This window comes from Dendrobium catenatum, unplaced genomic scaffold (genome assembly GCF_001605985.2).
Source record: "Dendrobium catenatum unplaced genomic scaffold, ASM160598v2 fragScaff_scaffold_925, whole genome shotgun sequence".
Lineage (NCBI taxonomy): Eukaryota > Viridiplantae > Streptophyta > Magnoliopsida > Asparagales > Orchidaceae > Dendrobium > Dendrobium catenatum.
Window position 1 is genome coordinate 377,621 of NW_021319387.1, and position 11,563 is coordinate 389,183.

At 35.5% G+C, this 11,563-nt stretch overlaps 1 protein-coding gene across 1 annotated transcript in view; it reads right to left on the reverse strand.

Annotated features, from left to right (window-relative positions):
* Nucleotides 1-9,695, reverse strand: part of LOC110106451 (26S proteasome non-ATPase regulatory subunit 1 homolog A) — a 40,213-nt gene extending 30,518 nt beyond the window's left edge. The window contains exons 1-13 of the mRNA XM_020836370.2: nucleotides 9,393-9,695; nucleotides 8,942-9,005; nucleotides 8,741-8,846; nucleotides 8,530-8,641; nucleotides 8,286-8,454; nucleotides 7,692-7,829; nucleotides 7,238-7,581; nucleotides 7,032-7,167; nucleotides 6,690-6,938; nucleotides 6,371-6,591; nucleotides 3,800-4,058; nucleotides 3,382-3,614; nucleotides 2,787-3,303 (exon numbers count right to left, since the gene is read on the reverse strand). Of these exons, the coding sequence (XP_020692029.1) occupies nucleotides 2,787-3,303; nucleotides 3,382-3,614; nucleotides 3,800-4,058; nucleotides 6,371-6,591; nucleotides 6,690-6,938; nucleotides 7,032-7,167; nucleotides 7,238-7,581; nucleotides 7,692-7,829; nucleotides 8,286-8,454; nucleotides 8,530-8,641; nucleotides 8,741-8,846; nucleotides 8,942-9,005; nucleotides 9,393-9,532 (2,688 nt within the window). The 5' untranslated portion in view covers nucleotides 9,533-9,695. The remainder of the gene's footprint in view (nucleotides 1-2,786; nucleotides 3,304-3,381; nucleotides 3,615-3,799; nucleotides 4,059-6,370; nucleotides 6,592-6,689; nucleotides 6,939-7,031; nucleotides 7,168-7,237; nucleotides 7,582-7,691; nucleotides 7,830-8,285; nucleotides 8,455-8,529; nucleotides 8,642-8,740; nucleotides 8,847-8,941; nucleotides 9,006-9,392) is intronic.
* Nucleotides 9,696-11,563: the final 1,868 nt, after the last annotated feature.

An 11,563-nucleotide genomic window follows, 5' to 3' on the forward strand; every position in this document is an offset into this window, starting at 1 on the left:
GAATCTTATTTATTAATATATATGCATCAGTAAGGAGACAATATTCAAGCGGCAAACAAATTTTCCAAATAAAAGTGGATAATTATTTTCCAATTTTATAATAATTATTTTCATTTTCCTCTAAATCAAATGCATTAATTTAAAGCTTTATTATATGCATTGAAAAATGTCCTGATTAATACCAGATTGATATTACAAACATCAAAAGTGATTTTTCTTTCTCAATTTACGAAATATGACACTTCACAATTAAATATCAAATAATAAGTTATGATATGAGAAGCAAAAGATACTATTTAAAGTAAATGCATGATAAGAGGAATGTAAATGAATATGTTCTATATGAGTGTGAAGGTTGAATGATAGAATTCATCCATTATAGTGCTCGTTGAAGATGTAATATACTCGCACATAAATGAAAATAGAAAAGGTTCATCTACCTCCTCTAGGGTTAGGTTTGGAGAAAGTTATGAAATGTTGTGCCTTTAATGGTGCACATTCAGATGGCGACACTTCAGATAGGTGTATTATAAGATAAGATATGAAATAATAAGGAAAATTAACAATTCCTTATTCGACCATTGTTACAAATATATTTTCATACTATTTAAGAAAAAGAAACATACTCTTCATTTATTTACAAAAACTTGCATGCATTTTATTATGAATTAGAAATATAATTAGCCATTGAGTTATTTAACTTATCCTTTAGTTGATAAATACTTTCAAGAAAATCACCTTTAACCTAAATAAATGAAAGAAGAGAATTCGTGTATAGCAAAATGATAACCTCAGAGATGAGGTATTCTATTAAAATAATATATATTAATTTTTTATTTTAAAAAATATATATTTTGTAGATATAGAGGACAAAGATATGGTGTGATCTATGACTTGCTCGTAAATAAAAGTTATGGCTCAATTGGCTCTTTTCAAATTGGAACAATACATGCTAAAAGTGATGTGAAAATGTTCTATTTATTTATTTACAAAGACTGGCATAATATTTTCTAAATCCTTGACTTATTACATAATAGAAATATAATTAACCACCGAGTTATTTAGCTCGTCCTCTAATTGATAAATATTTTCAAGAAAAATCCCTTTAGCCTATATAAATAAAAGAAGAGAGTTCATGTATAGCAAAAGGATAATCTCAAAAATGAGGTATGGTAATAAAATAATATGCATTAATTTTTATTTTTTTAAATATATATTATGTATGAATTGTTTATGAATAAAAATCATGATTCAGTTGGGCCGTTTTTAAATTAGAAGTTCACATGCTGAAAGTGATGTGAAAATGTTTAAAATTTTCATCCAACTATTTATTCCACTACGAAATTTTAAGCTTCCAGGGTAAGTCGTGACATTTAAACATATACATATGTGTTTGATTGGAATTGGAAGTGTGGAAGACTATTGAAATTGGAAGGGACTTGCGATTTAAAGCTTTATGGAGCAATTAAGCGAACTCAAGATCCTATCAATATAAAATCAAAGCGAATGGAGAAAAGTATTGTCATAAAATGTTATAGGAAATACTTGAGTTCGCAAATAACCCTAAGGTAATACTTGAGTTCGCAAGCAAACCTACCCAAAATTAGTACAAAACAAAGAGGAAAACTGCTGTTCGCAGAGAGAAAACAGCCCAAACAGTGGGAAATCCGAGAGAAACTTAAGAGAAATTCATAGGAAATCAAAGCAAACACTTGTATTCCACTAGTAGATGAAAAGCACTTGCAAGATACAATTTTCCTTCAATTCGAGGGGAAGTAAATACTCTCCACAATCTCCGGCAACCCAAGAGCCCAAAAACAAACCCTAGATCTCAAATAAGATTCAAATTCGAGATGAGAGCCAAAATCTCTCCATAACTCCTAATTAAAGACAAAGAAAAAATACAAATTCCCTAAAACAGCCCTTCAATTTAACACTTGTATTCCACTAGTAGATGAAAATCACTTGCAATATATAATTTTCCTTCAATTCGAGAGGAAGGAAATACTCTCCACAATCTCCGGCAACGCCAAGAGCCCAAAAACAAATCCTAGATCTCAAAAAAGATTCAAATTCGAGATGAGAGCCAAAATCTCTCCATAACTCATAATTAAAGACAAAGGAAAAAATACAAATTCCCTAAAACTGCCCCTCATTAAAAAATTTCCCTCCCAAAATGGATTTAACCCCAAGTGGGGCCCATAGCAGGGGCTTACGCAAACTCCTTATTCGGGTTTTCTCCATACGCAAACTCCTTCCTCATTTTTATCGGATCCCATTCTTGATCCATACCCTATCTCTCAACCATGAGATCATGAATTCGATCCCTACATACTCCTTACAATATTGCTCATTTTTGAAAAAATATCACGTGCATTTTCATTTGACTCTTGTATCGAAGAATTCCCCCTTTAATGACTCTACTTAAAATTTTATAACTAACCTTGTGCCTCTTTATAAAATATATATTTCTATCATTATAGAGGGTATGGAGGGGGGTGTTCCAGGGCAGCATCTGGGTCCGATGAAGGCTGTGTTAGCCAAAGCTATCAATAGCAAAGTTATAAATAATTGAGTTAGAGAAAAATAAAGCTTTAAATCACTAGATTTCCACAAGAAATTCAAAAGATATGCCCAAAATGCTAAGAGGCGGTTACAAGAATCACTAGATTTTCTGTTTCATAGGGCCATATGCTAGTTATTTCTACAGAAGCCATGCAAATTTAGGATAGCCGACAAAAAGTGTGACCTATAAAAATTTACCCACAGATACAGAAATTGCATACCTGCACTGACTCGGAATCTTTCTCGGTAGCTTTGGGACCTTTCCCTGAACTTGAGCTAGCAGAAACACTTTCAGAGGAGGGCTTGTCAGCACTGCCCTTTAGCTCTGCCTCTTTCTTCGCTCTAGCTTTTGCTTTAGCAGATGTTGATAAAACAGCGGTGGGTAGCTTAACTGTTGATGTTGATGAAGGTGGTGTAGTTGGTCGAGGATACTCAAACAAAGAAGGCTTGGCATTTGATACAAATTCAAATCTTGGAACTTTGAGATCATGATTTAGACCAATAAATGCAGTTGGTGAGAAGGACAAGCTAATGAAGTACAGGAGGGGATACCAGTACCAAAATTGGCTAAATACTGCCAGTCCAACAACAGCTGTTATTTTATTATACCTAGTTTTAGAAAGCAAACTAATTGTAACATTCCTTCCACCAGCATCCAGAATTCCAGAAGCTAAAATGGCACCCATCTTGCTCATTGTATCTTCATGCTTATCCTGAATTATTTTTTCCAACTGACGCCTGCAAGCAGAGCAATGTAAAGCATTGCTTATAGCAAGAGAAGCACTAAATCTAGAATTCAGACAACAAAACGTATACCTAAATGTTCCCACACGATGGTCACAAGATTCATTTGTCTGTATCATAACCATTGCCATAGCTATTAGAGCCCCTTGACGAACAAAATCAACAACATCTGATGTCAATGGCTCCAGCAAAGAAATGGCTTCACTTAGACCAGTTCCAGCACAAGAGATGCCTATGGCTAGAGCTGCACCATATCTAACATGCGGGTTGTATGACTCCGAAAGTAGAGAAACAATTCTTGGTGTCTGAAATAAAAAAGTAGAGTGAGCAATTTATCAAATAAATTCATAATAGAAAATTCAAGATGATTCTCAAGACAATGTGATTTGGGATCTGCCCTCACAAACTAGGGGAAAAAAAACAAAGTACACATCATTGCACCTTTGTAAATTAAATCAAAAAGAAAATTTTCTAGTTGCAGCAAACTGACTTGTTCAGGTTCAGAGTACAAAACAAATCCAAGGGCAAGAACGGCTGTCCTTCTAACATCATCACTAACATCGGAGACAGCAAAATGGAGGAGCTGATGTATCGCCTTGTTATTAGCTGTTCCTCTGTAAGCCATGGCCAACGCATACATGCCACCATAGCGAAGTATTGGATCTTGATCCCTAGTGAGCTGTTCGATCAAAGTATCAGCTTCTTCTTCTCTACCATATACAGTTAATGCTATGCCAAGAGACAGGCCTCTGCAAAAAAGGGCAAGAACCAAAATAAGTTCACGACAAAGAAAACTAAAATTAGGTACATATTACTGGCAAGCAGCATTGAAACACTAAGTGAAACCAATTGCATAGGTGATAATAAAGCACAAAAACAAGCAAATTTTGACACCATAGACAGTCTATACTAGTAAAAATAGTATCCATATTAACACAAAGATCATTTAGTTAAAACATGTTTTAGCTCATAATCATGTGAAGTACAATAACCCCAAGGGTTCAATTGGTTGTCTGAAGTTAGAAAACATGTTCTTAAAAATGGTAGAAAACATGTTACGAAAAAAAAGGTTAAATCCATTTTGATTGCATGTAGTTAGCTATTAACATTTATTTCAAACTCCACAAAACGTAAGGAATTCATTTTCACATAAAAAAGCTGAAAATGAAATCATCATCATGTTAATCATATTTTATCTTTGCAAATAACCAAATGAGCCTTGAGATGAAATAGAAAAACACGAAAAAATCGCACTGTTATTTTCATTATTGTTGTCACTACAATCATCATGAACATAGCTTTGGCAACAATTTTATGAAGACTTCACAATTCATGAACTGAATAAATTGTTTGTTCTATTTTTCATAAATCCTTTAAAACTTCTTCTAAGTATTTTAATTTTAAGACATTAGCCTAAACCTTCACATCAAAGCACTGCATATTGATTCTCTCAACTCCATTTACCAACGCAAGCAAGTACTTGTTAGCATATCATCAACAACTGTTACTCCGACAATTCTCATAAATTAGGCCACTGCACCTGATCATTCACAGTTCCACCAAACAACCAGCTTAACATTTTTCATTTACAACATATGTATTAATCAAGGCACTAGCAACATAGCTCCTTAGGTACTCAAGTAAAGCGAGGAGAAACCTACACAATTTACGCTGACTAGAGCATTTTGTCTAAAAGATGAGATATGACAGCGGCTTACTAATGCCTCTCTTTTGGCAAAACACAAGCGACTTTGTAAGCTTGCATAACTCATCAGTCTGTCTTTATTTTTTGGCATATGATGTATGCTTTTCTTGTCCATTATCACATTGCTATGTTTTTTTAATCAAATTTCGTGGCATTCTTTTCTTGTTAATTACATCTGTATGGCATATCTTCTTTTTTTATCAGTTCCTTTTTTCACAACTTTCTCAACCATACACAAGCATGCCTTTTTCCCTATTTTTTAAAAATATTATCCAAAAGTTTTTTTTATTGTTCCTTGTTAAACTTATAAGACTAAGAATAATATTAATTTAAAAACTCAACCTCTTCTTATAATTTGCTTACACTTGCAGGTCTATCTTTCGCACCTTCCTCACTTTGCCACCGTCAATCTCAACATCAAAGTTGTTCTCTCCAGCCTCAAGCTCCATTGTTATCATGCCCAGGAAACATATTGACATCAACAACATCATAACACCAAATCAGATTTCCACCCTTTATGCTCCATCTTCAACTAGTTCAATATTGATGGGAGCAGCACCATCATCAATCTCACGAAGTTCTGTTCAAAGATGAAAAAGATCCTCCTTTCCATCACTAATGGGCTTGGTGCTTCACCTAATCAAAGTTCATGAACCCCCCTTCCAGGTCCACCTCAATACCCATCCCCATCTCCCCCAACATCAAAATCTCTCAAGCATCCCTTCTCAATCACCTCAGTTGGAAGCATTTGTGCTTCTTTTTGGGTGATCAAATGATACAATGCATGTGGATTAGGCATTTCTGATTTTGTTTGAGAAGGAAAGATGTTGCAATCAGCAAGCATTGGGGAGCCGCTGCTAGTGATTTTCTTTAGTGAGTTCTTGTGCTCCGATGATGATTCAAAGATGATATTGGAGAAGCAACCAATGAATGTCCCTTCTACTTCCATATACTTAGATGAAAATAAGAACATTGGTTTGGGCTACGGGCCGTGAGGTTACTAACAGTACAAACAAGGATCTCACTAATGAGGCCGTAATCTTGAACATATTTTTTTGTTTTTTGTCTTTGACAGTAATAAATGCATAAGAATACTAATCATGTTTTTATTTTATATTAGAGCATAAATAAAATAAAATAAAAACAAGCTAAAATTTGAAAAAAAAAAAAAAAAAAAAAACAAAGTTATCCAAAGCAGCTTTTAATTTGTACACATCCGCTAAAGGACTCCTGCCCCCAAAATCCATGGGCAAACATTTCATAAACAGAAGAAAAAGTAGATGGCGTAGAACATGATACAAAGACCAATGAAAACCACAAGAAAGATTTTATCCTTTCTCAGTTACTCAAAATTACCTGATGATCTTCTCATGTTGTGTTTCGTGTGCATATGCAAGCATTTCACTGGCCTTATCACTTGCTGTTCCAACCATAAGCAAGCCCATGCTGATACCAGCAGCTTCACCCGCTACTGCACTATCATTAAAAAGGATATTTTTTACCTCCTCATATATTTCCTCATCAGCTGTTCCCAAAGCAGCCAATCCAAGACCTAAGCAAGCCCCGTGCTGAATAACCTGCAAGTTCAAAACAATCCACCATTGCCAAGTAGGTTAAAATTTGGATTTAAGCTCAATGAAGTAGAGAGCATACAGAACTCAAAAAAATCTACTACCTCTGAGCCAGTGTTTTGTAGGCTATCCCTAAGGAACTGTTTGATTCCTTCACCATGATTAGCATGAATAAGACCCAAGGCATAAAGGGCCCCACCTTCTGAATAAGGACTGCCGCCGCCAGCAGCACCAGTCTGAGGCAGATAAGGTGCCATAAGAGCTCGACCTTGCTTGAGGTGCCCTCTGTGGATAACCCCAAGGCCAGCAGTAGCACTAAATTTAGCCCAATTGGTTGCTCGGCTCAACCAATCCTGCCAGATCAAAGAATACAGTTTTACACGATTTGGAGGAAAAAACCGACATTTCCAGTAGGAAACAATAATTCAGAATAATCTATTCTTTACCAAATTCTCTCTCAGGAAGGTGTCCACTGTTGTTCCTGCATGCATAAGAGCATTTGCACAGATGGTAGCACTGTGACACACACTATTTCTCATTTCCACCGACTGCTTTATAGATTTCAAAATCAAAAGATCTGACCTGTACATGCAAAACAGACATAAATACATTAAAGATTAAAGAATAAAGATTTTACGAAGTCTGGACGCACCTGTTGTGGCTATATAAAAATTGTAATGTCAGCTGTATTGATGTTTCCCCAGAAAAAATTCCCTTTATTTTGGTAAGTTTTCCATTGTATGCAACTTCCGTAGGATCTAAATTACCATTGGGTGCATGAGAACTCTCCGCCATGAGAACATCTTGTGCTCCACTAACAGCATTATCAGCTTCATCAGCATTTCCATTTTCAGATTTCATACCAACAGATCCATCGTCTGGAAGGCTTGCTGCTTCAGGTTTCAAGTATAGGTGATTTCTAACATCTAGTAGGAAAGCTTGATGTTCATTCTCAACAAGATCAAAAGCAATCTGAAATGCTAGAAGAGCATCATCCTGGAATACATCTCCAGGCACTCAGTTTCAAAACTAAATTGCACGATTCAGTTCCAAATTACTTCAGTATAAGGATTGCATATGAAAAACAATGGAAGTAAATCAATTACCTTGCTATCAGACCGTAGAAGTCTCTCCACTATCCTTGCAACAGTCTCAGGTTCATTCAGAAACATAAGGCATTGGCAAATGTTTACGTAATCCGGAGATGGCAGTCCTTGATATATTTTAACAAGGAGGCGAAGAATCTACAGATACATAAACACAATAAATAACTTAATTACAATCTTTAATAGAGCATTTATCAAAACTTGTGAAAAAAAAGGAAATTATTTTTAAAACTAGACAAACAAATTCAGTTCTCATTTTTTATTTGAAGTAAATGAAATGTGAAACCTAAAAAATATCACTATTTTTTTTAGTTTCTTCTTTGAAGAATGAACATTATACAGGACATGGGAAAAATTTGAGAACGAGTACAATACAGGTACAAGGAAAGCCTTAAATATATATATATATATATATAACAGAAGGACATGCATAGAAATACACGAATACATAAGTACTTCACCATACTAACAAATATAAGCATCCACTTATGCTTGCTAAAACAGAAAAATAAAAAATATTAGCATTGACTAATACATAATCATGGATATTAATGGAAGATGAACAGCTAATTTTTTTGGAGCACAATTACTTACCTCGCATCGATATTCTCTGTGATAAACATACGCATGTGAAAGATTTATGCAGTATGAAACAGCGCCATGGACATTGTCACTTCGAGTAATTGCCTCTTCTAACTTGTCCAGCCTCCTACACTCAACAGCCATACCCATGGCTTGTTGATATTTTCCATCCAAGATACACCTGTAACAAAAGGGGTTAAGATCTATCGCAGCATAACACTATAAGTCAATCAAGTATTTTTTTTTTTTTTCGTACTTGTCCAGCATTCTCTCCACTATAGCTTCCAATCTAGGATCAATTTTTGTCCCTTCTTCACCCATTTTGTCACTTTTTGACTTCAAGCTAGCATATTCATCAATGGCTTTGGCTGTAAACCACAAAAGAGGAAAAAAAAAACTATGAGCACACTAGAGAAACTTCTTAGAAGCAGTTAGTACCGGCACAGAAAAGCAAAAACAGTTCCAACCGAGGAGGGTATGAGCATAGTCAGAATCTTCGGAAACATCAAACATAGCACCAGCACCAAGCGCATACGACAAAGAGTCATTAAGCTCTCCAAGGTAGTAAAATACCTATCAGCAGCAAGAGGCAAGAATATCATTGATGTCAATAAACCAAACTGTCCATCACCACAAGTTAAAAAGCCTGAATTGAAGTAGAACAAGACCTTTGAAACAACAAGCGCAGCAAGCTGCCTCTGATCAAAGCCCTCGTCCTCATATAAGCTTTCTCTACATATTATCAAATAAAAAAAAGCTCAGTTTTGCAAGAAAAACATTTGATGAACTCCTATTCCCTTTCATTGGAGAATATCAAAAATTAAGGAAACGTCGGAAATTGCAATTAACAATATAAAATGGTCATGACGCCCCCGCAATCTGGCCCTCTGGGCACGAATTCAAACCATCAAAAATCACAAATTTAAACAAGAAATGATTAAAGTTAGAAAACTATTTCCATATGTATATATCAACATCATCTTATACAGTTCCTTTTTTTCTGCTTCTTCACTATCAAAAATAGACCGGCGATGCCCGCAGTACTGCAGAGGCCCAAAACCCTAATTTAGATGTGAGTAGAAAGAGGAGCAAGGAATGAAAAGTAAATTTAGGGCTCACATTGTGGGGACGCTTGTGGAGATCTCTGGCCAGAAAAGATTAACAAGGGAGTTGAGTTTCTGGAGCGCATGCAGCTTGAGGACTGGATGCTCCTCGTTCAGCATGGCTAGTAGGCCGCTCGCCGAGCTCACCACCGCCATGATCGAAGAAGATGACTAAGGCTCGTCTAGTTCAGAACGAGGAAGCTGGGACGGGAGAGAGAATGAGTTGTCTGCAGTTTACTCGAACAACGAAAAGTGAGAACTACGAGAGGAAGCAATAATCTTTGCTTGGAGAAAAAGACAACAGGAGAACGGGAAAGGGGCGTTCTCTCTCTCTTGTTTTCTTTTTCTTTTTTTCTTTTTAACGATTAAGGGAATCTGCTGCAGAGATTATTTGAAAAATCATTAATTTGAATTACACATTTCGTAATTTAACATTTATTATTTTTTAAAAAGAACTAAAAACTGAGCATAAAATATTTCAAAAAAATATATTTTTACATACCTTATGATAATCATATTTAAATAAGTATATGTACTATAATTTTATTTGAAGAAATAAGATCAAAATTTTATTTTGGACAAACAATAACTTTTCAATAGAAATATGAGTTCTATTTTCTCATAATAACATGAATATTGTTGCACCTTGGAATATTCACAGTGCCAGAAAAATATAAAGTTTAACGTCTTAGCTTTGTACGAAGATCCAACATACAATCAAATAAGAGAGAGTGTGCAGTATTTACAAGAGATACCAAGATTTTTTACATGGAAAATACTGAAAAGATGAAAAAAAACCACAGGGCCTAACCCAGTTTAAATAAATCCACTAGTATTTATAGGTTATTACAAACGATGCCCTTTATTGGAGGGAAGGTCATGGTTTGATGTAACAAATATACATCATATTGAATGCATTACATTGTAGAAATTGGAAAAATCAATATTGATATGTGCGTTTGGTCAGCAGGATCATAGTCGGCGGGTGTCTGAGGTCGGAAAGACCATAGTCTGGTGACAGATGTCGGAAGGCCTGTAATCGACGAAGGAGGTTGGAAGGATTGTAGTTAGCGGGCGACGAAGGTCGAAAGGATCATTGTTAGTGGGCGACAGAGATCTGAAAGACTGTTGTCTGCCAATGGAGGTCGAAAGACTGTAGTTGGCGAAGGAGGACGGAAGGACCGTAGTCGGTAGGCGGCGGAGGTTGAAAGGATTGTAGTCAGTCAAGAAGGTCGGAAGGACCATAGTCGGCTAGTGAAGATGGTCGGAAGTCTGGCGATGGGCGGAAGTTCGACGTCAGGTAGAAGTTCAACGATGGACGGAACTCCGGTATTAGATAGAAGTCCGACGGAAATCCAGCGACAGGTAGAAGTCATGTTCCGGCGTCGAATAGAAATCTGATGATGGGCGAAAGTTCGACTTCGGGTATAAGTTCGACGAAAGCCCGGCGACGGGCAGAAGTCCGGTGACAGGTGGAAGTCCAGCGTTATGCATAAGTTCAAGGTCGGGTGCAAATCTGGTGACGGGTAGAAATCCGACGTTGGGTACAAGCAGTGGCGGAGCCAGGAACTTCTTATAGGGGGGGCACAATTTTTTTTTCAAAGAAATTCATGATTGCATGGGAGACATGGACCGCTATGCAAGTACAACCTTCAAACTTGGTATTGAATATTAGAAATCTATTCATTAATAGGATTTCGCAAACCATAATCAGATGGATGATTTAAATCTACTTCAAAATCTTTTGATAATTCTTTTACTATGCAACTTCTTTTCTTATTTTGCTCTTCGTCATTTTTTTTTTCTCACCTAAAGTCATCAATAAGCTTGATTTTAAAAACTTCTTAAAATATCTTTCTATAAATTTTTTGTCAGTTTGGATTATCTAAACAAGAAAGTAATAATCTAGTCAGTATTTTGACAAAGAAACATTTTATCAAACACCACAAGAGCATATCAATTACAATTCAATTTCATAAAAGGATAAACAAAATATGACTAAAAAATTAATATAAACTTCATTTTTCATTAGGAAGTCAATTTTTTCTCTAATCACAGATTAAAAATCTGAACAGAAACTGTCCAGAAAAAAGTACTAAATTAAAAAAAAATGATTCATGACAGATTCATTATTTGGTAGAAGTTTGTTTATCTAAAATATCGCTAAATAAAAAAAAAGTAAAAAAA